The following is a 27,047-nucleotide window of genomic DNA, read 5'->3' on the forward strand; positions in this document are numbered from 1 at the left end:
CATTTTGTTGACAGTGTTTATTTGGAAAATTTCCCCTCTATAAATAGTGTTAGATCAGAATAGTATTGTTTATATTTGAAGGTGAGACTTTTAATTTTAATATGTATAAATTTGTATATTGTTTGCTGACAATTAAACAGACACAACTTTACACTTTTGTTGACATTGTTTATTTTGGAAAATCGCGTTCTATATATCGTGTTGAATTAGAACAGATGAGAAAAGTAGACCCGGCAAAATTTTATGGATGCAGCTATCAAATAAATTTGTCGACCAATCAGAAGCGCTAATATCTCATCAAACGAATAAATATTAAATGATCAACAAATCAACCATCTTATCAACCTTGAATAATTCAATATCATTAATAGACGCAAAATATGTTACATGGTAAATTTTTTTTACAAATTTTAAGGTTCAAAATAATGAATATTAATTTCTAATATCTTTATAAAGATCTCTTCTTCTTGAGGGGATAGATATTGTCTAAAAATAAACGTTCATGACTATCCACCCCTCTTAAAGCCAATGAAATTGCACTATATTCACAATGTAGTGGAACGAGACTGGTATTAAACATGGATTTCACTTTGTGTTACATCGATTACCTGCTAATATGGAACCATTACATTTCGTTGGGGCCAATTTTCGTGGATTGCTTAAATTTTACAGGTTCGTGGGAACGTATTTTTGTGTATTCTGTTCAATCTGCAAAGGAAATATGACTTTATTACCCTAATTTATTAATTCATGGAGGATGTTAATTCGTGGATGAAGGGTATCCACTAATTCCACGAAAATTGAGCCACCACGAACTTTATTGATTTCACAGTATTTCGATCAATCAACATATCAAACTCAAATGCTGTATCCATCTGTCTTAACTGAATGAGGAATGAATAGCAATAAGTCAATAAGAAAATTCAAGCACACTATTATGAAAAAGTTATCTTTCATTTCAACGAATAAAAAAACGACAAACTGTATACAGGGTTATTTCCGCTCCGTATCAATTTCGCTTAATAACTTTTTTAGCTATTTAATTATCTAATTTTTTTCTCAGAAAACAATCTGCAATAAACATTGTTTTGGTTATTCGAGTGTAAATTTTCGTCAAAAGGTCTTAAAGTTTCACGTTTTGTGTTGTTTGTAGATATATCAGAGTAAAAAGCAATTTAAGAGATGTTTCGTCTAGACTACTTTATTTTTCTCCCATTCAACTGAATATCAGTATACCATAGACTGATATCATCAACACATCATTAGGTCTTTCCACCTTTCAGGTGAAAGACCTCTTGTTTTCTTTATGTTTTTTATTCCTCTTTTTTTTTTCTATTAAGCTCGGGGTGACTTTTCATGTTATTAGAGTTATCCAAACAATTTAAACTTTATGTAATTGCTCATTTAAAGTTATGGTACCAATTGACTCTGTGTCAAAGAACTCCCAGAACTTACAGAGTTATTGCCCTTTGAGAAGGAAATGCTTGTTATCTCTACTCCTCTGAAACCATAAGAGATTTTACCAATGTCTTCATTACACTTACAGGGTTCTTCAATCTATTCATACCAAAAGGATCTGAGGCCCCCTTGTAGTAGTTATTGCCCCTGAAAGTATTAAAATTTTCATAAAATCACTACCAAGTTTTTTTATTATTTATCATAGTGACTTTGGACCACATGGGATGGGAGCATCTACCTTGGCCGAACAAAATGACATAAAGGTCAAAGGTCAAGGTCATTTGAGAAGCTGTTAATTAATGAGTTTTTATATCTCTTTTGTTTAGGGTGGTAGAGAAAAACTTTTTTATGGATGTAGTAGGACATCTTAAGATATATTAAAATATAGCCCCTTGGCTCATACCTTTGAATAATTACAGAGTTGTAGCCCCTATTGTACGAAATGCTTGTTATCGCTACTCCTCTTAAACCATAAGAGATAGAGATATGGAACTTTTACCATTGTCTTCAGTACACTTATAGGATTCTTCAATCTTTTCATACCGAAAAGATCTGAGGCCCCCTTCTAGCAGTTATTGCCCCTGAAAGTATTGAAACTTTAAAATAATCACGTCCAACTTGTTTACTATCTATCATAGAGAGTTCTGACCACTTGGAATAGAAGCGTCTACCTTGGCCAAACAAAATGACATAAAGGTCAAAGGTTATGGTCATTTGAAAGTCGGTTAATTTTTGAATTTTCATATTATTTGATATACAGAATTATAGTAATGGTTTCAATAGCTTCCTGGATTGTGCAATAAGGTATTCAATTGTGTCAGCCAGGTATCACATCAAGTACTGTGGTTACTGAAGTGGAACTTGTTTTTACAGTTAACCCATTCATTTTGTACAAAGACAGCTAGCCTGTAGAACACTCTCTTCTATTGTTAGGTTTACTGTTTATATGATTGTGTAAATAATATTACCTTGGCTCAGTTTTGTTCATAGTGGAAAAAATTCAGAAAAGTAATTCAATAAATGTTAACGATACATACAACATGGAATTCTTAAAGAAATGGCTTGAAAATTTAAAAAAAAATCTCCTTAAAAATCATTTATCATTTATGGCTTAGTGGTTTTCCCATTTTATAGTACAACATGTATCATAGGTATAATAATTTTTTGCATACCTTATTGAGCAATCTAGCAATTCATTAAAAATATTGAGGTGGAAAGACCTCTAATTGTTCGAGAACAATTAGCCTACTAGTTTAATTTAAACTTCTACCGATATAACACATATGTCAACAATAACAAGACTTGAGCTTTGAAATGTTAGAAAGCATCAACGACACTCATAAATCTAAATCTTAAAAATAGAAAAATAAATTTCAGATATTTGGAGCTTCAGTTGCGTCAAAGTGCCTTCAAGGATTACTGTAATTCATTTATTTGGTAGGAGATAAGCTAAAACTACAACTCATGTTAAGACTGATTAAATGAGAGTCTTGTATTAAACAAAGCATTCAAAACACTTTAACATTTTTTATTTATATATGAAAACATTTAATCAACAATCAACAAGAAATAGACGTAACGTTTATGTGAAAACCTTGAAAGAAAATAAATAGTTTAAAGCTACTAAAATGTAAAAGAAAGACTTACATAATTGTATCATAACAGAATCATTAAAGTATGATTTTACAAAAAAAAACAAAAACAAAAACAAAAACAAAACAAAATAAAAAAACAAAAACAAACAAAAACAAAAACAAACATTAAGCAAAAGCAATAAACAAATAAAAAAAGAAACAAAAACAAAAACAAAACAAAACAAAACAAAATAAAAAAACAAAAAAAACAAAAACAAAAACAAGCATTAAGCAAAAGCAATAAACAAATAAAAAAAGAACACAAAAATATCACACAAAATATATAACAAAAACAAAAGACGAATAAAGCAATTAACGATGCCGGGTCTAATTTTTTCTGCCCTAGATTTGTGAATGAAATTTTTTTACAAGAATTCTACTGATATAATTATTATTTTAAGATAAAAAAAATAAGACATTTACCACACAGTTTGTTTAAGGGGTCATCTCAAAGTTTGTTAATTTTTAACATAGGCCCCTATGTGATTTTGCTTGAAATGTACCAATTTTGAACATTTTTTAAACTTCTGCCCTAGGGATTTCTTTTTCTGTTCTACATATTAAAATTATTGCTAAAATGCATCAAATGGTCAAATAAAAAAAAACCTTTTACCTCCTGGTTTGTTGCAGGGGTCTTATCAAAGTTATTTTTTGTATGCCCAATTTCCCAGTTTGTCAGATAATGATAATTTTTTATTTGACAAAGACGGAAATGGTGATCTTTATTGTATTATCAAAAAATTCAGACATATTTAAGTAATAAATAAAATATATAACATCACATATTAAGGGTCATTAATATAAAATACATGGTTAATGTCTTGAAATAAATGAATTAAGCGATATTTAGGCGGGTTAAGAAAACGTGACAGAGGGCTAGGCTTTCTGAACCCTCTTCACGTTTTCAACCCGAGCCCAAATATAGCTTATACTTTGAGACATTTATGTTTATTCCACAATATAATATCAATTTTACGCATCAAACGAACTATGTTCAACAAATTTCGCTGAATATCTGCAGTTGAAACTATTTCGCCATTGCGTCAACAAAGCAAAAAGATGACGTCACAATACAAATGAAACGCTGCGCGAAAGCGTGCGTACTCGTTCTGTACTCGGCCTCGTTAAATGCTTTTAAAAAATGGGATGCTGTTTCTTTTTCAACAGTTTAACAGATCCCAGGATACCAATATGTTCATTTGGCCGTGTCAAGGGTAAGAGTAAGAAATTTTAAATAATATTCCGTCTTTCTAACAAATGCATTCGAATTTTCACATAATATATATTTTTCAAAAACGTACTTTTCATAAAAACAACATATACCCCTCATTATTCGGTTTTATGCTAATGAAGTATATACATCATTGTTTTCTTTTTGGTCAGCATGCTCGAGTTCCTGGTAAGTAGAAAATCCGTTTTCTTGAATATAAATACTGTTCACAATAGTGTTCGGTTGTTCGACAGATTCGTCTACCTTTTCTTCTCGATTGCGGCATCTTGCAAGTACCTGTCTGGATCTGAAAGTTTAGTAAACTGACATGACGTATTTTCAAATGTTACAAGAAAATACGATCACGATCGGGTGAAAAATAATTCGAGTACTAATAAGTAACGTACATGAAAAACAGGTTGAGAAGAGCACTGACTGAAAACAATACGACAACTGTGATGATGGAATAAAAAGGGACTTGAACTGTAGTTTGCAAAACAGGTGGACCATAAGCTGCAATAGAATATCATAATTATACATGAACAAGTTTCTCTAATTTATACAGTTACATTATTATTAAAAAGATAGAGGGGGGGGGGCAATATTTCCATTCCTTTTTACCTATACTCATTTCTTTTTGTTTTTTTGTTTGTTAATTTGTGTTATTTTGTTGTTGTTGTTGTTTTTTTTTTTTTTTTTTTTACATTTTTAGATGTAAAATGTTTTATTAAATCCTTGCTCAGCCACAAGGAACTAGGACCCGGTAGCAATTGTCCATTTTTAATTTTGTTTTATTCAATGTCATGTTAAGTTGTTTATTACTTTGTATATACTTCTTAAGATAAAAAAAGAAGGGAAATATCACATTACATGGATTTTCAATTTTTTGGTCAAAATAATTTAGTCTTTTGTAATTTCAGCTGTCACTAACAAGCATGTACACGATCACTTTTATCTGATGTGTTTAGATTATATTCCTTTTTCATATTCAAACGAAGTTTTGAGAAATCCCAACACCAATGATTATCTGTCCTTTTTAATTCAAATTTGACTTCGTCTATATAAACACTTTAAGAATTTCTCAAGATCAAAATTTAATTAACGCTATCATGTAACATTAGAAATTTCTAATTTGATTTTATCTGAACTAAATTAAAACAAAACGAGTAAATGTACATACTTCACACAAAATCAGATAATTGTACAATTAAAAAAAAATATATTTAGAATGGAATATTGTTATCACATTTTACATTACATGTATGCTGTTAAATAATCATACCATCATTCATTGGCCGTACAAGTGTCTTGTTCTTGAATTTATCTGTTGCTGAAAAAAACAACAAATGACCAAAGCCATATATATTTACATAAAAAGTAATTCATCAATTTTTCTCATGGTTTGGAGAAAAAATGCTACGCATGCACAGAGGGTACTGAATAAGTAAACATAAATCGAATAATATGCAATGTGAGAAATAGTAACACCGATAAATTTCTTTCCGGTTTAATTGGATTTGCTATTATCTATTTAAAAAATACTTTAGGAATATGGAGCAAACAATCTTTACGCAACGCAATGATGTTACATTTCTGATTTCATTTCATATGAACTAAATTAAAACACATTGAGTAAATGGATTTACTTTCAACACAATCAGATAATATTGGAAATTAAAAAAAAAATGATTCAGAGTTGGAATATTGTGATCACATTTTATATTACATGTATGCTTTTAAATAATCATACCATTAGATGTCGACCATGCAAGTGTCGTGTTCCTGAATTCACTTCTTGCTAAATAAAAAAAAGAAATGACAAACGCTTATAATATCTAGAGATAGGTATTCATAGTGTATCTCATGTTTGGAGAAAAAATACTACGCATGCATAAAGGGTACTGAATAAGTTTACGTAAATTAAACATATCAAATGTACGTACATTCAACACAAAGGTCTCCTTGAAAGCCGGAAACACATCCGCGAGGACACTGACCGGTCACGTGGTTACATTTTTCTCCATACAGGTAGAGACAATGTCCACATGTCATAGAGCAATTAGGACCATACGTGTTGTTGTTGCAAACTGACATTACATGAAAAAAAAAAGAATTTTTTTTTTTTTTTTAATAACTTTAAACAAGTCCGAGCTTTACCGGACGCCGGATATCTCATAGAATCATTTCTGGAATCGTTGACAAAAGTTTGAAAGTAGATGAACGTTAAGGAGACAGGAATGAAAAATCTTTACAGTTTTTATCAATCAAAATGACAATATTGCATCGTATCATATAGCTTAAAGTGAGTAGATTTTAAATAGATATGGGCTAGTCAGAATTTCATATAACTTCCTGCAATGAACATTTTTTTTAAATTTGATTATGACCTTTATTTTAATAATTTTTTCTCCTAATTTTGGAATTCTTATCAAACAAAATATACCTGTAAAATTTAGAATAGGAATAAAAAAGTTCAACAAACATGTTCAGTGAGAAAAAAATATATGCATAAGGATGCCGATTTGCGTATTCAGCAGAGCAGGTATTTGCGAGCGATCTTCAAAACTCCCTATACATCTGACAACAATTTTCATGAGTGGTCGCAAGCACCCACTCTACTAAACACGCACCAGAGTCATAGAAAATGGCTACATACAGGCAGACATATCATCCGTCCCAATCGTTTAAATATACATGTAAGCATGTATTTCTTTTTGGCTTTTGAATCGGATTACTTAGTTTACAAAAAATTAGCATAATTTAAAAATTTGGTAAGAACATAATGAAATCTATTTGAATTGTATCTACAACTGTCATGTCTACATAAGCCTGAGTGTACTATTTTTTCGTTACCAGTTTTGCATTGTCTCCCTTTATACCCGTCTTCACATCCATTTGGACAAGTACCATTTTTGTAGTCACATTGTTCTTTTTCGTAGCAAGCGCCACATACTTTGAAGTGAAGTTTGGAAAAACAAAGATACATAAAATATCTCGAGCAATGAAAAGTATATATGCAAATGTTAGCTTACATACATCCAAGAGACTTAACTTTTATCAGTAAAATTAAACATTATACAATGTAAGCTGTACCTATGTTACACATAGATCCACTATATCCCGGAACACAGCTAACACAAGTTCCATCCACATTGTCACAGTCTCCACCCTTACAGTTTTCTGGACAAGGAGTGGAGCAGTTCTCTCCGTAATATCCTAAGGTCAGACAACCTATAAAGAAATGAAACAAAGAACTCACCATATTAAACCGACTTAATTGATATGGTTACATTTTTCGACTTCTCTAACTAAATATTGACGTTCCCGAAATATGAATGCTCTTAATACAACAATCAATATCTTATGTTTTATCATATTTTATTATACTATATTACTAGACTTTGACCTGTGCGTACACGGGTTGACATTGCATAGATATCTAGGACATTTACGAAATAGATACATCGACATGCCGTATATTTTTGTCATTTATATAACCAAAATTTAAGCCGACAATATTGCTATTTATTTCACTGCACTCTGCTTAGAATAATCTTACTGTGTCTCGGGACAAGCCTTCACCAGTGCCTCCCATATACCAGTAATGTAATTAAAAAATTGCAGAATCGCTTCGAAACGATTTTGGAGGAAATCAATAAAGCTGCATTAAAAATAACAAACTATTCATAACAAACCATTTTGAAACTGTAAATACCTTTCATCATAAAATTTAATTCATATCAATGAAGATTTCAACACTTTTTCACCAATGTTAAACTCTTATTTACACACTATGCTGACGTTCGGAACTCTCGGGATTTTTCATATTAAATGCACTGAGTTAGATTTATCTTCAATATTTTCTTTGATGAAGAGAATGTATAGGAAATTTTTAATGAAAATTTACACGTATTTGTATTATCGTTTCTGAGTTTATGCATGCAAATGTGATACTGTGGAAACATAAACTAAAAAGCCTCCCATGATTTAGCGTGAATGTAATGCGCATGCGCTAGATTGTAAAATCCAAATAATTCAAATGATATCCGGATTTTTAAGAGGAATTTTCGTTGATTATTAACTAGTGAAGCTTGAGTGAGAAAAAAAAAATTGATAATCTTCAAGTACCAATGATGTTTAATATATAGAAAAGGAAAGACAGTACTCTTCTGATTTATCGGTATTAAAGCCCAAAAATTCGAGTCTATTATTTTAATATAGTAGTATGTATAGATAATGATGATAACGTTAAGACTATATACATGAACAAGTTTCTTTAATTTATACACTTACATAATTGTTAAAAAAAGGGTGGGGGGGGGGATATTTCCTTTTCTTTTTACCTATACTCATTTGTTTTTGTTTGTGAACTTGTGTTGTTGTTTTTGGTGGGTTTTTTTTTACATTTTAAGATTTAAATTGTGTTGAATAATTCATGGCTGAGCTACAAGGAACTAGGACTCAATAGCAATTGTCCATTTTTCCTTTTATTTTATTCAATATATTGTTAAGTTGTATATTACTATTTATACAATTTTCAAAATAACAAAAATAAGGGATATATCACGTTACATGGATTTCGTCATATTGATTCACATTTTTTGGTGTCTTTTTTGGTCAAAATAATTTAGTCTTATGTAATTTCAGCTGTCACTAACAAGCATGTAAACGATTACTTTTATCTGATGTTTAGATTATATTCCTTTTTCATATTCAACCGTAGTTTTGGGAAATACCCAACACCAATGATTATTTGTCCTTCTAATCATCGTCTATTTAAATACTTTAAGAATTTCTAGAGATCAAAATTTAATTAACGCTATCATGTAACATTAGAAATTTCTAATTTGATTTTAACTGAACTAAATTAAAACAAAACGAGTAACTGTACATACTTCACACAAAATCAGATAATTGTACAATTAAAAAAAATATATTTAGAATGGAATATTGTTATAACATTTTACATTACATGTATGCTGTTAAATAATCATACCATCATTCATAGGCCGTACAAGTGTCTTGTTCTTGAATTTATCTGTTGCTGAAAAATAACAAATGACTAAAGCCATATATATTTACAGAAAAAGTTATACATACATTTTTTTTCATGGTTTGGAGAAAAAATGCTACGCATGCACAGAGGGTACATGTACTAAATAAGTAAACATAAATCGAATAATATGCAATTTAAGAAATACTAACACCGATAATTATCTTTCCGGTTTAATTGAATTTGCTATTATCTATTTAAAATACTTTACGAATATGGAGCAAACAAACTTTACGCAACGCAATGATGTTACATTTCTGATTTCATTTCATATGAACTAAATTAAAATACATTGAGTAAATGGATTTACTTTCAACACAATCAGATAATATTGAAAATAAAAAAAAATGATTCAGAGTTAGAATATTGTGATCTCATTTTATTATACATGTATGCTTTTAAATAATCATACCATTAGATGTCGACCATGCAAGTGTCGTGTTCCTGAATTCACTTCTTGCTAAATAAAAAAAAGAAATGACAAACGCTTATAATATTTAGAGATAGGTATTCATAGTGTATCTCATGTTTGGAGAAAAAATACTACGCATGCACAAAGGGTACTGAATAAGTTTACGTAAATTAAACATATCAAATGTACGTACATTCAACACAAAGGTCTCCTTGAAAGCCGGAAGCACATCCGCGAGGACACTGACCGGTCACGTGGTTACATTTTTCTCCATACAGGTAGAGACAATGTCCACATGTCATAGAGCAATTAGGGCCATACGTGTTGTTAGTGCAAACTGACATTACATGAAAAAAAAAGGAATTTCCATTTTTTTTTTATAACTTTAAACAAGTCCAAGCTTTACCGGACGCCGGATATCTCATAGAATCATTTCTGGAATCGTTGACAAAAGTTTGAAAGTAGATGAACGTTAAGGAGACAGGAATGAAAAATCTTTACAGTTTTTATCAATCAAAATGACAATATTGCATCGTATCATATAGCTTAAAGTGAGTAGATTTTAAATAGATATGGGCTAGTCAGAATTTCATTTAACTTCCTGCAATCAACATTGTTTTTAAATTTGATTATGATATTTATTTTAATAACTTTTTCTCTAATTATGGAATTTTTGTCAAACAAAATATACCTGTAAAATTTAGATTAGGAAAAAAAATAAAGTTCAACAAACATGTTCAGTGAGAAAAAAATGTATGCATAAGGATGCCGATCTGCGTATGCAGCAGAACAGGTATTTGCGAGCGATCTTCAAAACTCCCTATACATCTGACAACAATTTTTCATGAGTGGTCGCAAGCACCCACTCTACTGAACACGAATCAGAGTAATAGGAAATGGCTACATACAGGCAGACATATCATCCGTCCCAATCGTTTAAATATACATGTAAGCATGTATTTCTTTTTGGCTTTTGAATCGGATTACTTAGTTTACAAAAAATTAGCATAATTTAAAAATTTGGTAAGAACATAATGAAATCTATTTGAATTGTATCTACAACTGTCATGTCTACGTTCATTCTACATAAGCCTGAATGTACTATTTTTTCGTTACCAGTTTTGCATTGTCTCCCTTTATACCCGTCTTCACATCCATTTGGACAAGTACCATTTTTATAGTCACACTGTTCTTTTTCGTAGCAAGCGCCACAGACTTTGAAGTGAAGTTTGGAAAAACAAAGATACATAAAATATCTCGAGCAATGAAAAATATATATGCAAATGTTAGCTTACATACATCCAAGAGACTCAACTTTTATCAGTAAAATTAAACATTATACAATGTAAGCTGTACCTATGTTACACATAGATCCACTATATCCCGGAACACAGCTAATACAAGTTCCATCCACAATGTCACAGTCTCCACCCTTACAGTTTTCTGGACAAGGAGTGGAGCAGTTCTCTCCGTAATATCCTAAGGTCAGACAACCTATAAAGAATTGAAACAAAGAACTCACCATATTAAACCTACTTAATGGTTATGGTTATATAAATGCTCTTAATACAACAATCAATATCTTATGTTTTATCATATTTTATTATGCTATATAACTAGACTTTGACCCGTGCGTGCACGGGTTGACATTGCATAGATATTTAGGACATTTACGAAATAGATACATCAACATACCGTATATTTTTGTCATTTACATAACCAAGCTTTAAGCCGACAATATTGCTATTTATTTCACTGCACTCTGCTTAGAATAATCTTACTGTGTCTCGGGACAAGCCTTCACCAGTGCCTCCCATATACCAGTAATGTAATTTAAAAATTGCAGAATCGCTTCGAAACGATTTTGCAGAAAATTAATAAAGCTGCATTGAAAAAAACAGTTAAACTATTCATAACAAACCATTTGGAAACTGTAAATAACTTTCATCTAAAAATTTAATTCATATTAATGAAGAATTGTACACTTTTTCACCAACGTTAAACTTTTATTTACACACTATGTTGACGTTCGGAACTCTCGGGATTTTTCATATTAAATGCACTGAATTAGAGTTATCTTCCATATTTTCTTTGATAAACAGATGATTATACAGCAAATTTTCAATGAAAATTTACACGTATTTGTATTCTCGTTTCTGAGTTTATGCATGCAAATGTGATATTGTGGAAACATAAACTAAAAAGCCTCCAATGATTTAGCGTGAATGTAATGCGCATGCGCAAGATTGTAAAATCCGAAAAATTCAAATGATATTCGGATTTTTTTAAAAGGAATTTTCGTTGATTATTAATAAGTGACGCTTGATTGAGATAAAAAAAAAAGAAAGTATTGGTAATCTTCAAGTACCCATGATGTTTAAAATATATAAAAGGAAAGACAGTACTCTTCCGATTTATTGGTATTAAAGCCCGTACATTCGAGTTTATTTTTTTAATATAGTAGTATCGATAACGATGATAACGATGATAACGTTAAGAATTTTTTAAAGGAGCGAAAACTTTGTGCGTTTCATCTGAACTAAATGTGATGCATTTCTTAGAATAAAAATGTACTTTTTCTGTACATGTCCTTCAAAATACATCTCAATGAACGTAGACGCGGAGAGTGTTTTCAATATGCGTATTAAGAAAACATTAATTAGAAAAATAGGCCTCACCTTGTCTACATAGCAAACGTTCATATAACGTTATGCACCAGCGGTAATTTGTTAATGATTTATGTTTTAAGCGTTTAAGACTTAGATTATGGATTTTAAAACACTATTTAGGACAACTGAAATATTTCTCTTTTTTTAAAAAGAGAATGAAGAAGTCAACAAACTAAGTGGTAGTATATCTACTTTAGAATTCTAGACGTGTATGATTTTTTGTCGTAAACTCTTATTAAGGAAAGAAAACTCCTAAGTTCAAACTCTCAAAATTGAATGGCCTCCTTCATCTCTTAACAGAGCTGGTCTTTTCATTAAAGTAGGTACAATGTACATGTTTCACAACCATCCAGCACTCTTTTTGATAACCACAATGCTTTTACGACGTTCTATCTATTCACAGTCAAATATAGCCATAAATGTGTTGATAATTGTTGTAGTTTGTGTCGTATTAGTAAACATAACATATTAAACGTATTATACTTTCAAAATCGATGTTTAAAAGTAATAATAAACATATCGGGAAGTAAATTCTTGACAGCTGTCTACGTGATACGGTTCACGTCTTCTATAAAGTAGAGGAAGAAGTAATGAATTATTCTAAAAAAATTGTTTTTATCAAAAACGATGCATATATTAATCATTCTCTTATATGCATAACTAAATTTGACTAAACTTCAGGCTTGAATAAAATATGGAATAAAAAACTGTATGGTATACTTTTTAAAAATGCAAAATCTGCTCTACATATTCATTAATTCTTTAATTAAAAAAAATTCTTTAAATCTTACCATAAACTTCAACCTCACACAGATCGTTAAACGCGTAAGTAGAATATCCAGCAGGGAAGGGACGATGAGTTCTGTTGTTGTAGTAAATGACATATCTCCCGTGCATAAGGCATGTTACACTGATAGGGTTGGGTATTGTGGCTCTGGTATAGTTGTTGTCCTTGAAACACAGTTTCCAGTCCTTTCTGTAGGTGGTGTTCGATACGTAGATTGAAAATCCCAAGAATCTACTCTTAAAGTAGTCGTTTTGATCTGTTAGTTCAAGAACAACGAAAAAGAACTTATTTTAGTGTAGATTAGTTACGGTTTAACAAATTTGTAAAAAGTAGGTCTTAAAAATATACAAACTCAAGACTCTGAACAAGAGAAGTGTGTATGTTTGTGTAAACACGAATGAGGGGAGGAGGGACATTTTTAGTATAGCATCAATTCTAAACAATGAGATATGATTTGAAGATTTTCTTGCATCGCCATTGATAGGGCCATGCTATTAATGTCATCTGACCTTGTTTAGTGGCAACGAATGTTCTTTGTAATCATCTTTAAGGCTTATTATCCGTCGTTTTTATACGTAGTGCTGTTCATAGAAAATGCCTAACACACATTACGCATACCAAATATTTTGTGACATGTTTTAGTAAGCATCATAAAATTTTCGCATAAATCACACAGGATGAAGCTGTGAATATTCATCAATTGAAAGAAACCTTATAGGTCCATAAAAGAATGCCATTTCTTTTAGACATTAAGTTATGTTTCAGTTACAGTACTTTGTAAATGAATAAATCAAGCAGTCCAATTATGTGTCTCAAGTATTCAAACTGAAGAAATATGCTTAACATAAATATCTCCAGATAAATAATGTAATATGAACACCCTTCATTTTCACTTCGTTGGTCGATAAATACCCCAAGCGTCATTGTCCGTCCTGTATTGTATAAAAACGTGATGCAGGTTCCGCACTTCTCCTAGATCTACCCTCCATTCTGCTATTGATTTACCATCCGCTGATATCGCACACTGTCCTCCAGCCGGGGCAAGATCTGACCGATGTCCGTCAACAGCATGGGTTGCATTCCATGGTGTGCCGTGAAAGGGATAACGCTGCCAGGCAGGTCTATTCAGAGCTATGTTTTCTGTAAAACGTCAAAAATTAGACTTTCGTAAATGTTACCGTATATCCGGGTTTTTTTCTTCCATATCCCAAACTTTGCGAAAATGGGGTAAATGAGTGATGTTTTCAATTTATGTCAGTTCAATTTCATTTACTTTGCACTGGATGAAAAATCAAGTTTCAGCAAAACTGAAACTATATGGAAACCTTGCTGAAACTTGAAGTTGAAGTTTCATGTATAGTTTCCGCAATGCGGAAACCATTATATCGATTCAGCAAGTATCCGTTAGGTTTCAGTCAGCAGAAACTTTAGTCTAAGATTCCTGATGGTTTCCGCAATGCGGAAACTAAATTTGAATCGTGTGAAAAGTTGTGTAAATTATTATGGAAATATCAATCAGTTTCAGAACATTTCCGCTAGGTTTCAGTATGCTGAAACTTTTAAGTTAAGATTACTGATGGTTTCCGCAATGCGGAAACTAAATTTGAATCATGTGAAAAGTTGTGTAAATTATTATGGAAATATCAATCAGTTTCAGAACATTTCCGCTAGGTTTCAGTAAGCTGAAACTTTAAGTTATGATTCCAAATGGTTTACGCATTGCTGAAACTATTACTAAAATTGATTTGAGTTTAATAGTGATATCATTTATTTTCAACAGGTTTAAGTTTAATTCTAGCCTAATGATAATGAATCCGTATAGTAAGGTTTCAGCGTGACTGAAACTATATGTATACATGTAACTATCTTCAAATGTGGCAAATAAGGCGATTAAGAACCGTACTAAGTAATTATTTGAATTTGAAAAGAAAAACTGATGTCTGATCTTGTTTAATGCATATGATGAAATCATTAATCTTAGGTACTCGGGCACGTGTATACATGTGTATACATTCTTTGTCCAGGTGACCTCCTCTGTGATTTTCCTGTATATTCTGTGTGGATTGCAAGGTTTTTTCTGTCAGGAGTGAACAAAAGACTGTTACATAACATATACACAGTGCGAAGCGTGAGTTTATAACTGGAGCCCGGCGGGAATGTTTTTTCAATTTGTGTGTACCTGAGTTAGTAAAACTGATAAGTACATTATAATTATTTAGTAAAAAAAAAAATCTAGCTTGTTGTATATCGCAAACAGTGTATGAAGAAGTATTTTACTTAATACACTCAATAAATTAATATACCTATTTTGTAAGACTCCTTCTTAAATCATTTAGTTATCATTTGAATGAACTTTGAGGTACAGTAACTAATTAAGCAAACAAATTAAGGTAAAGTCGTTGTAAATTTTTACAAATCGTACCAAATATTCGTACAACCTGAAGTTTTTAATACCACGCCAACAGATGTACACAGGAATTTTTTTTTACAAATGCTACAGTTAATAATAATAAGTAAAACCCACTTGGAGTTTGAGTCTAATATAATAATTGTTTAATTATTTACATGCATTTCAGACTTTACTACATGTATCATGATTCACTGGCGTCGGAAGCAAATTGAAAGTGGGGGGGGGGGGGGCTAGACTAATCCTCAGAAATATTGAGGAAAAACCCTAAAAAAAAACTAATTCCCAAAATCATGAAAATCCTTATATCGGGGGGGGGGGGGGGGGGGGGAGGGGGGCTAGTATGCCTATTACTCCAACTTCTCAATCTTTCAAGGTAGATTTAAGAACAATTACATTTCCGGCGAGAAAAAGTGGGGGGGGGGGCTATGTGCCTATTGGTTAAGTCTAACTTTGCACTAAGCCCCCCCCCCCCCCCCCCAGCCCCCCCCCCCCCCCCCCCCCGGTTCGACGCCTATGTGATTCGTGCATTTGTATACTTTGTATTTACTTTCTGTACTGTAAACACAGATATTGATACATGTTTATGAAACATGCACATGTTTCTGTTATGAGCTATAATAAGCATTATTTATAATTTTACTGAAGTTATACATTATATTACAAAATCAGTTTAAAATCCAGCACTAGCCATGTGGTGCACGTAATTTTAATCCCATTTTTTAAATTTGATTATACATTCGTATACATTTGATGTAGAAAGTATACCAAATAATTAAAATTATATTTTGTTTATATATCAGTCCGACGTGTACATCTTACATCCCGGCTTGTTTAACGCGTTTGTATTTCAATTTCATAAGTATTCTTAACGTACTGTTCATCGTATGACCAATCAGTGCATATGTGTAACTGTAAAATAATTGCCATCAATTCATCGTAGTTGTAAATTCACCGTACGGGTGAACGCTGTTAACCGGACCCCGTTAATTGATCGGCATCTAATTATATTTGTGATTTCTGTGTGTTCATGCAGAACCTGCTCTGTGATGAACATTATATTTTCACACCTCTATATTCTGAATAAGAATATGACCGTGCTTAGAATCGCGGTGAAAATTGGACAAGTCAAGACTAACTTGTCAGTAAACTATATATGGCTCTATCATATTTAGTTTGACAAAATCATCAGGACTTTTAAATAAAATATAGTTAAAGACACAATCTGATACATATGTCTCATTCAAACTTGTTTAATTTCATTAGACATTTGTAAACAAACGGTCGGCCATTTTTTTTTTGGTTAATCACGTGTTACAAATACAATTGTAACAAACACACGCCAATACTTTGTCGTATTTAACCAGGAAATACTGACCCCAAAAGTTCTTATTTAAAATAAATATACATGTAAAAAGTATACTATTCGGTAAAAAATGATAATTTTGATTAAACATTATTCATTTTAAACTATCCCAAGATGCACTTTTCCAAGATTTACGGGGTTCTGATTGGTCAGTATTGGCGCAGTTTATGATTCCGAGCGAAGGTTAAAATGGACAAGAAGGTGCTGTTGTAAAATGGAGAATTGAGAAGCATTAATAGCCTCTACAACAAGGAGATAATGCAGGAACGAAGAACTCATGTCAAGGTAACTTAATTCACAATATAGATACTCCCAATAACATTTTCAAGGCTCTAATTTATCTCTCATTTGTAAACGAGATCTCGCGCCATCAAATCAAGATGGCGTCATTTTTTCAAACTTGGTTCGGCGTTTTAATTTTTATTACCGTATCTCTTTTAAATATACGTTTTTACCAAGTTAACCATTAACCAACTTTATATGCATGATAATCAAGATTATCCAGGGTATACACATATATAATTATATAAACGTCCCTAATATATATGAATGCTTGGTTGGTAAACAAGACGAACAATGAATCTTTCGCACATTATACAATTTACAAACTCTAAATGTAACGAAAAAAACATTATTAATTAAATCCGGAAAATGAAATCTTTCACGTTTTTCTTTTTCAGCATTGACAGCATACAAAGTCAATGTTTCCGGTGATTAGTTGCTCCTCTGTTCGGTGATTCGGGTGAATGTTTTGACCAGCTGGACGATGTGAACGCAAGGTATTGCTTTTAAATTTATTATTTTCACCATTAAGTTATACATGTGTTGGATGTTTATAATTTACTGTAGTATTTTTGGGGAAATCCAGGTCTAAGTTCTTGAAAAGGAGGTTGATTGGGGGGGGGGGGGTGGTGGTGGTGAAACACTTATTGTTGATAAGTTTTTCCATTGTTCAACAAACAATAATTGAATCAAAATGAAAATAACATAGCTTCAAACATAAAATGAAACATTTTAGACCAGATACTACTGTAGCCATTATATGACATAGTTTAAACACCAACTGGCAACTGCATAGTAGCTTCTGTATTCAGAATTTTATTCAGAATGCTTTTATTACATGTTAGGCTGAATGTTTATTTTTTAAAAATCTAAATGAAACTTTATTATTCTTGTTTAAGATAAATAGAACAGACATAAAGTACAGCCCAGTGAAAGGAACAAGTTCATCGCAAGAAGAAGAATTTTAATGCTACCACTGTCCAGAACTACTAAGTCTGCTGTAACCATGATGTGATCATATGAGTGCTTCACCGGTCTGGACAATGCTCGAAAATCCCCCAAAAAGGCCTATTTCCATAAACTACGACACGGGTTACATCAACAACAGCCAAGGACACTCCTAATTGATTCGAATGGACACATCCCTACGACCCGACTAAACCTCTGCAGAACAAGACTTTTTAACTGTAAAGTATTCTCATTTCAAAAAACCTATAAACTATAAAAGTACTTTTTTTATATGATCAAATACCAGTATATTACAATGTCTGTCTGTAAGCTAGAATCTTAGAAAATCACATGGTTTTGACTTATTAAATGATTGATTAGATATTAACTTCCATTTTCTTAAATAATTTGTTATATTTGCAAATATTGCATAAAATATTAGACTCCATGTAACATTTATCCTCACACCTCCAAGTTGATAAGTGTTAACTACTTTTTTTTTCCATTTTTTTTGTTTAAACATTTATTGATACATGTAACTTAGTTTTTATTTGCAGCAATATATGAAAATTTAAGAAACCAATCTTAAATGTAAAAACACTGCATTAGGAGATGAATGCATGGGTCATAGAAATAATAAAATACACCAAACAATATTCAATTATGTCGTATATGAAAATATATAAAGACAACAAATACCCCATGTATTACAATTTTTATATAACAAAATTACTTGGATGGAAAGTTGTTTCCATGTGGGTTTTATTTTAATCTGTGTTATGTAACTAATATTGGAATTAGCTTTTATATCATAAGTAAAATGCTGGTATTGATGAGAATTGTAAGGTGAATGATCTGTGTGATACTTTGTATTTTATACATTCATGCTACAAAAAGCAAGTACATGTACATGTAGTAATACTTGTCATATATAAACAATGTATATTTTACTTCATTTCTTGGATTTAAAAATATTAATGTAGGTAAAGTAGTGAAATGTAGGAAGGTAAACCGTGTGTAATTAAAGAAGAATATTCATCAGGAATGAAGTGTGTCGCAATCAGCATAATTAATTAAATGTGTACATCATATTTTTGCACATGATTTGACAGACTGCTCCATTGTTAGCTTTTTATTGGCCAACAAGCTTTTCATATCTCCCTCTGGGTCATCTATTAAATACTGACAGGCTTATGATATTAAAATCTGATCAGTTGGTACATCATGGGTGGAAATGAAAAGTTCACTTTGGACTTAATGGATTATCAAAAAAATGATATCAAATCCTGTTCTATTGTAAAACATTAGATTATATTACATGTACTAACAAAGAAAAGGTTTATCCCAACTTGTAAGTGGGTCACTTTGACCTAATTTTGGAATTTATTGACATATTCAAATCAAATCTGGGTCATACATCTATAGTCAACTACTATCTTGTAGTGTATTTTTTTTTTTTAAAGATGGATACTACTGTATAGACTTTTCAAAAATATTTTATGGTGTACATATTCATTGTAGTTCAAAACAAATTGAGACAAGTGTATTATGTTCATGTAACAGTGAAGTTTTCTTTGTTTATTCATGTACGTGCAGTTATTTTGTAAATTGCATTCATATTTTTAAAAAAGTAAGATCTTTGTTTCATTTTTAAAGGGAGATTTGATAGGCATTTAATCGAGATGAAAAAAAATACAAATGTAAATATTTTTGTGGGAGTTTTTTTTCTTGTGCAATTTTATCATTTTTTAGATAAAAGTCCCTAATAAAGGAATTGCCATATGGATGTTCCTCCATTATTGTATCTTGGCTGTATTTTATTTATTATTGGAAACAATTTCAGATTTTTGAACAAAATAAATTTGGAACTGTTTGAAATTGTTTCGTTTGTACATAAAGTAGAAACCTTGCTCAGCTTTTGTGAAAGCAAAAATATAAAAAGTTTCAGTAAGTTTCAGTTGCAGAAACCCTTTGTAAACAATATGTATCCCAATTGTATATGAAGGTTGAAACTATGCAGAAACTTCAAGTTTCAGTAAGTTTCCTTCGCGGAAACCATTTGTAAACAATATGTATCCCAAACGTATATGGAGATTGAAACTATGCAGAAACTTCAAGTTTCAGTAAGTTTCCGTTGCGGAAACCATTTGGATTCATGGACAGCCTAAGTTTCAGCACTGCGGAAACTTAATGAAACTTGAAGTTTCCGTGCTGAAACCTGTCGGAAACTTAAAGTAACCTTAAGTTTCCGCAGAGTTTCCAAAGGGTTTCCGCAGCGCTGAAACCAGATATTTCATCCAGTGTTGAATATTTCTAACTTTGGAAGGAGACCAATTTTGAGGGTGTAATTAGACGAAAGTCTATAACTTTCTAAGATTATTGGATTTTATGGAAAATTATTTGATACTGTAAGAATGACAAAATCTGATCATGCAGCTTTAAATACTCTTTGGGGTATATGGGTCTGTACTAGAAAATTTCAATCTTCAGTACACGTCGTGTCTGATAAGCAATCTATCAAAGAATACAATCTTCATTCCGGGGGATGGGGGGGGAGGGGTAGATTATTCGGCAATGGTGTTAAAAGAAAGCTTATGCATTCATGACTTTATACAAGATGGAGTTGTGATTAGATAAGCTGGAATGGAAATGTTAAGTTGCATTTTCCTTGTCTGTTCTTAATACCCTTATCGGTTTATCATTTTTTTGTGTATTGTGTATCCGGTAATCAGAATATTTGGCAAAGACGAACACAAATTTTCCTCTTAAAAAGTATTGCTTTACAAGATACTTTAAGAACATTCTACGTTTTTTTTTTTTTTAAGTTTTTTTAAGATATGAAATAAAATAATTAAACCTTCTAGTATTTATTCGACAATATGAAGTACGATAACTTATATGACTATATATACATGTGTGTATACGCATACATAGAAACATAATGTGTATACACATGTCTAGAAACATAACAATAGACCAACTTTCATTAACTTTGATATCTCGAACCATCAGATAACTCAAAGTTTTTACCGACCAAATTCGAGATAGCACAAATTAACGCTGGTCCGTTCATTCACAGAGATAAAATTGATGCAGTAGGAGAAGTTTCGACATCTTATTAGATAATATGTAATTAACGCGAATAAACAAAATCAATATATATTTAAACAATTAACTTGAACAGAAAGCTTTTTTTAAATCTATTTACAATATCAAAAGTAGAAAATAAAATGTCGGTGATTTTACAGCTGCCTTTCATTTTGAAGCATTATAGGATAAATTGAATAGTATTATAATATTTGAAATTGATTAAAAGCCCGGGGTTTAAATTTACAATTTAAAAATACGGATGTTTACTGTTTTAAACGTGCATGTGCCTATTTGTGTATACTTTGTGGTTATTAAGTATAGTCACTGGCTTGTACATGCGAATTAACACTTTTTTATACTCATGCATTTTTATTAGTTTTAAAAATTTGCTTCTCAGCTTGAACAGGAATGTATTTCCTGGTTTTAAAAAAAACCTTGAAGATGTAAATAAGATGACAACTTTATTTTACATCAGTTTCCTTTTTTTTGTGATATTATGATAATGTTTCATGGTTATGGTTATATAAATGCTCTTAATACAACAATCAATATCTTATGTTTTATCATATTTTATTATGCTATATAACTAGACTTTGACCCGTGCGTGCACGGGTTGACATTGCATAGATATTTAGGACATTTACGAAATAGATACATCGACATACCGTATATTTTTGTCATTTACATAACCAAGCTTTAAGCCGACAATATTGCTATTTATTTCACTGCACTCTGCTTAGAATAATCTTACTGTGTCTCGGGACAAGCCTTCACCAGTGCCTCCCATTTACCAGTAATGTAATTTAAAAATTGCAGAATCGCTTCGAAACGATTTTGCAGGAAATTAATAAAGCTGCATTGAAAAAAACAGTCAAACTATTCATAACAAACCATTTTGAAACTGTAAATACCTTTCATCTAAAAATTTAATTCATATTAATGAAGAATTGTACACTTTTTCACCAACGTTAAACTTTTATTTACACACTATGTTGACGTTCGGAACTCTCGGGATTTTTCATATTAAATGCACTGAATTAGAGTTATCTTCCATATTTTCTTTGATAAACAGATGATTATACAGCAAATTTTCAATGAAAATTTACACTATTTGTATTATCGTTTCTGAGTTTATGCATGCAAATGTGATATTGTGGAAACATGAACTAAAAAGCCTCCAATGATTTAGCGTGAATGTAATGCGCATGCGCAAGATTGTAAAATCCAAAAAATTCAAATGATATTCGGATTTTTAAAAAAAGGAATTTTCGTTGATTATTAATTAGTGACGCATGATTGAGATAAAATAAAAAAATATATTGGTAATCTTCAAGTACCTATGATGTTTAAAATATATAAAAGGAAAGACAGTACTCTTCCGATTTATTGGTATTAAAGCCCATAAATTCGAGTCTATTATTTTAATATAGTAGTATCGATAATGATGATAACGATGATAACGTTAAGACGTTATGCACCAGCGGTAATTTGTTAATGATTTATGTTTTAAGCGTTTAAGCCTTAAATTATGGATTTTAAAACACTATTGAGGACAACTGAAATATTTCTCTTTTTTAAAAAAGAGAATGAAGAAGTCAACAAACTACGTAGTATCATATCTACTTTAGAATTCTAGTCCTGTATGATTTTTTGTCGTAAACTCTTATTAAGGAAAGAAAACTCCTAAGTTTAAACTCTCAAAATTGAATGGCCTCCTTCATCTCTTAACACTCCTTCATCTCTTAACAGAGCTGTTCTTTTCATTGAAGTAGGTACAATGTACATGTTTCACAACCATCCAGCCTTCTATTTGATAACCACAATGCTTTTACGACGTTCTATCTATTCAGAGTCAAATATAGCCATAAATGTGTTGATAATTGTTGTAGTTTTATCGTATTAGTAAACATAACATATTAAACGTATTATACTTTCAAAATCGATGTTTAAAAGTAATAATAAACATATCGGGAAGTAAATTCTTGACAGCTGTCTACGTGATACGGTTCACGTCTTCTAAAAGTAGAGGAAGAAGTAATGAATTATTCTTAAAAAATTGTTTTTATCAAAAACGATGCATATATAAATCAGTCTCTTATATGCATAACTAAATTTGACAAAACTTCACGCTTGAATAAAATATGAAATAAAAAACTATATGGTATACTTTTTAAAAATGCAAAATCTGCTCTATATATTCCGTGCGATTCTATAAATCTTACCATAAACGTCAACCTCACACAGATCGTTAAAGGCGTAAGTAGAATATCCAGCAGGGAAGGGCCAATGAGTTCTGTTGTTGTAGTAAATGACATATCTCCCGTGCATAAGGCATGTTACACTGATAGGGTTGGGTATTGTGGCTCTGGTATAGTTGTTGTCCTTGAAACACAGTCTCCAGTCATTTCTGTGGGTGGTGTTCGATACATAGATTGAAAATCCCAAGACTCTACTCTTAAAGTAGTCGTTTTCATCTGTAAGTTCAAGAACACCGAACAAAAACTTATTTTAATGTACAATAGTTAAGGTTTAACAAATTTGTAAAAAGGTATGTCTTAAAAATACACAAACTCAAGACTGAACGAGAGAAGTGTGTATGTTTATGTAAACTCGTTGGAGAGAGAGAGAGAGAGAGAGAGAGAGAGAGAGAGAGAGAGAGAGAGAGAGAGAGAGAGAAAGAGAGAGAGACGGGGGCACAATTTGAGAGTAGAATCAATTTTAAAAACTGATATATGATTTGAAGATTTTCTTGCATCGCCATTGATGTCATCTGACCTTATTTAGTGGCAACGATTATTGTTTGTAATCATCTTTAAGGCTTATTATTCGTCGTTTTTATACGTGGTTCTGTTTCATAGTAAATGTCTAACACACATTACGCGTATCAATAATTTTTTGACAGGTTTTAGTAAGCATCATAAAACTTTCGCATAAATCACACAGGATGAGGCTGTGAATATTCGTCAATTAATAGGAACCTTATAGGTCCATATAAGAATGTCATTTCTTTTAAAAATGAAGATACGTTTCAGTTACAGTACTTTGTAGATGAATACATCAAGCAGCCCAATTCTGTGTCTCAAGTATTCAAACTTAACAAATACATGTATGTATGCTTAACATAAATATCTTCAGATAAGTAATAAAATATACACGCCCTTCTTTTTTCACTTCGTTGGTCGATAAATACCCCAAGCGACATTGTCCGTCCTGTATTGTATAAAAACGTGATGCAGGTTCCGCACTTCTCCTAGATCTACCCTCCATTCTGCTATTGATTTACCATCCGCTGATATCGCACACTGTCCTCCAGCCGGGTCAAGATCTGATCGACGTCCGTCAACAGCATAGGTTGCATTCCATGGTGTGCCGTGAAAGGGATAACGCTGCCAGGCATGTCTATGCAGAGCAATGTTTTCTGTAAAACGTCAAAAACTAGACTTTCGTAAATGTAACCGTATATCCTGGGTTTTTTTTTCCTTCCATATCACAAACTTTGCGAAAATGGGGTAAATGAGTGGTGTTTTTAATTTATGTCAGTCTTAATTTCATTTACTTTGAATATTTCTAACTTTGAATGGAGACCAATTTTGCTGGTGTAAATAGGCGAACGTCTATAACTTTCTAATATTATTGGATTGTAAGGAAAAGTACTTCATACTGTAAGAATGAAAAAATCTGATCATGCAGCTTTAAATACTCTTTGGGGTATATGGGTCTGTACTAGAAAATGTCAATCTTCAATACACGTCGTGTCTGATAAGCAATCTATCGAAGAATACAATCTTCATTCCGGGGGGGGGGGGGTATTAGATTATTCGGCAATGGTGTTAAAAGAAAGCTTATGCATTCATGACTTTATACAAGATGGAGTTGTGAATAGATAAGCTGGAATAGAAATGTTAAGTTGTATTTTCCGTGTCTGTTCTTTATACACTTATCGGTTTATCATTTTGTTGTGTATTGTGTATCCGGTAATCAGAATATTTGGCAAAGACGAACACAAATTTTCCTCTTAAAAAGTATTGCTTTACAAGATAATTTAAGAACATTCTATGTTGTTTTTTTTTTTTTAAAGTTTATTTAAGATATGAAATAAAATAATTAAACCTTCTAGTATTTATTCGACAATATGAATTACGATAACTTATATGACTATATATACATGTGTGTATACGCATACATAGAAACATAATGTGTATACACATGTCTAGAAACATAACAATAGACCAACTTTCATTAACTTTGATATATCGAACCATCAGATAACTCAAAGTTTTTACCGACCAAATTCGAGATAGCACAAATTAACGCTGGTCCGTTCATTCACAGAGATAAAATTGATGCAGTAGGAAAAGTTTCGACATCTTATTAGATAATATGTAATTAACGGGAGTAAACAAAATCAATATATATTTAAACAATTAACTGGAATAGAAAGCTTTTTTAAATCTATTTACAATATCAAAAGTAGAAAATAAAATGTCGGTGATTTTACAGCTGCCTTTCATTTTGAAGCATTATAGGATAAATTGAATGGTATTATAATATTTGAAATTGATTAAAAGCCCGGGGTTTAAATTTACAATTTAAAAATACGGATGTTTACTGTTTTACACGTGCATGTGCCTATTTGTGTATACTTTGTGGTTATTAAGTATAGTCACTGGCTTGTACATGCGAATTAACACTTTTTTTATACTCATGCATTTTTATTAGTTTTAAAAGTTTGCTTCTCAGCTTGAACAGGAATGTATTTCCTGGTTTTAAAAAAAACCTTGAAGATGTAAATAAGATGACAACTTTATTTTACATCAGTTTCCTTTTTTTTGTGATATTATGATAATGTTTCATGGTTATGGTTATATAAATGCTCTTAATACAACAATCAATATCTTATGTTTTATCATATTTTATTATGCTATATAACTAGACTTTGACCCGTGCGTGCACGGGTTGACATTGCATAGATATTTAGGACATTTACGAAATAGATACATCGACATACCGTTTATTTTTGTCATTTACATAACCAAGCTTTAAGCCGACAATATTGCTATTTATTTCACTGCACTCTGCTTAGAATAATCTTACTGTGTCTCGGGACAAGCCTTCACCAGTGCCTCCCATTTACCAGTAATGTAATTTAAAAATTGCAGAATCGCTTCGAAACGATTTTGCAGGAAATTAATAAAGCTGCATTGAAAAAAACAGTCAAACTATTCATAACAAACCATTTTGAAACTGTAAATAACTTTCATCTAAAAATTTAATTCATATTAATGAAGAATTGTACACTTTTTCACCAACGTTAAACTTTTATTAACACACTATGTTGACGTTCGGAACTCTCGGGATTGTTCATATTAAATGCACTGAATTAGAGTTATCTTCCATATTTTCTTTGATAAACAGATTATACAGCAAATTTTCACTGAAAATTTACACGTATTTGTATTATCGTTTCTGAGTTTATGCATGCAAATGTGATATTGTGGAAACATAAACTAAAAAGCCTCCAATGATTTAGCGTGAATGTAATGCGCATGCGCAAGATTGTAAAATCCAAAAAATTCAAATGATATTCGGAATTTTTTAAAAGGAATTTTCCTTGATTATTAATTAGTGACGCTTGATTGAGATAAAATAAAAAAAAATTGGTAATCTTCAAGTACCCATGATGTTTAAAATAAATAAAAGAAAAGACAGTACTCTTCCGATTTATTGGTAT

The 27,047-nt window shown here is 31.4% G+C and overlaps 1 protein-coding gene and 1 long non-coding RNA gene across 8 annotated transcripts in view; one reads left to right on the forward strand and one right to left on the reverse strand.

The window, feature by feature from the left end:
- LOC109621166 (multiple epidermal growth factor-like domains protein 11) overlaps nucleotides 1–27,047 on the reverse strand; it is a 131,982-nt gene that overhangs the window by 13,687 nt on the left and 91,248 nt on the right. For 2 of the 7 annotated variants that reach the window (XM_066069307.1, XM_066069330.1), the window contains exons 6-21: nucleotides 24,507–24,734; nucleotides 23,539–23,790; nucleotides 14,136–14,363; nucleotides 13,228–13,479; nucleotides 11,124–11,261; nucleotides 10,884–10,982; nucleotides 9,961–10,104; nucleotides 9,768–9,815; nucleotides 9,299–9,346; nucleotides 7,396–7,533; nucleotides 7,156–7,254; nucleotides 6,246–6,389; nucleotides 6,053–6,100; nucleotides 5,585–5,632; nucleotides 4,710–4,815; nucleotides 2,971–4,609 (exon numbers count right to left, since the gene is read on the reverse strand). The exons of 1 other annotated variant lie outside the window; for it this stretch is intronic. In XM_066069307.1, coding sequence (XP_065925379.1) covers nucleotides 4,432–4,609; nucleotides 4,710–4,815; nucleotides 5,585–5,632; nucleotides 6,053–6,100; nucleotides 6,246–6,389; nucleotides 7,156–7,254; nucleotides 7,396–7,533; nucleotides 9,299–9,346; nucleotides 9,768–9,815; nucleotides 9,961–10,104; nucleotides 10,884–10,982; nucleotides 11,124–11,261; nucleotides 13,228–13,479; nucleotides 14,136–14,363; nucleotides 23,539–23,790; nucleotides 24,507–24,734 — 2,198 coding nt within the window. In that variant the 3' untranslated portion in view covers nucleotides 2,971–4,431. Of the gene's footprint in view, nucleotides 1–2,970; nucleotides 4,610–4,709; nucleotides 4,816–5,584; nucleotides 5,633–6,052; nucleotides 6,101–6,245; nucleotides 6,390–7,155; nucleotides 7,255–7,395; nucleotides 7,534–9,298; nucleotides 9,347–9,767; nucleotides 9,816–9,960; nucleotides 10,105–10,883; nucleotides 10,983–11,123; nucleotides 11,262–13,227; nucleotides 13,480–14,135; nucleotides 14,364–23,538; nucleotides 23,791–24,506; nucleotides 24,735–27,047 lie in introns of those variants that run through there. 4 more of the 7 variants (XM_066069312.1, XM_066069319.1, XM_066069310.1 and 1 more) reach the window with 4 other exon arrangements.
- Nucleotides 17,063–19,176, forward strand: LOC136270764 (uncharacterized). Its single transcript, XR_010708630.1, has 3 exons — nucleotides 17,063–17,281; nucleotides 17,677–17,775; nucleotides 18,178–19,176. It is a non-coding gene; the product is annotated as an uncharacterized lncRNA (long non-coding RNA).

This window comes from Magallana gigas, chromosome 1 (genome assembly GCF_963853765.1).
Source record: "Magallana gigas chromosome 1, xbMagGiga1.1, whole genome shotgun sequence".
Taxonomy (NCBI): Eukaryota; Metazoa; Mollusca; class Bivalvia; order Ostreida; family Ostreidae; genus Magallana; species Magallana gigas.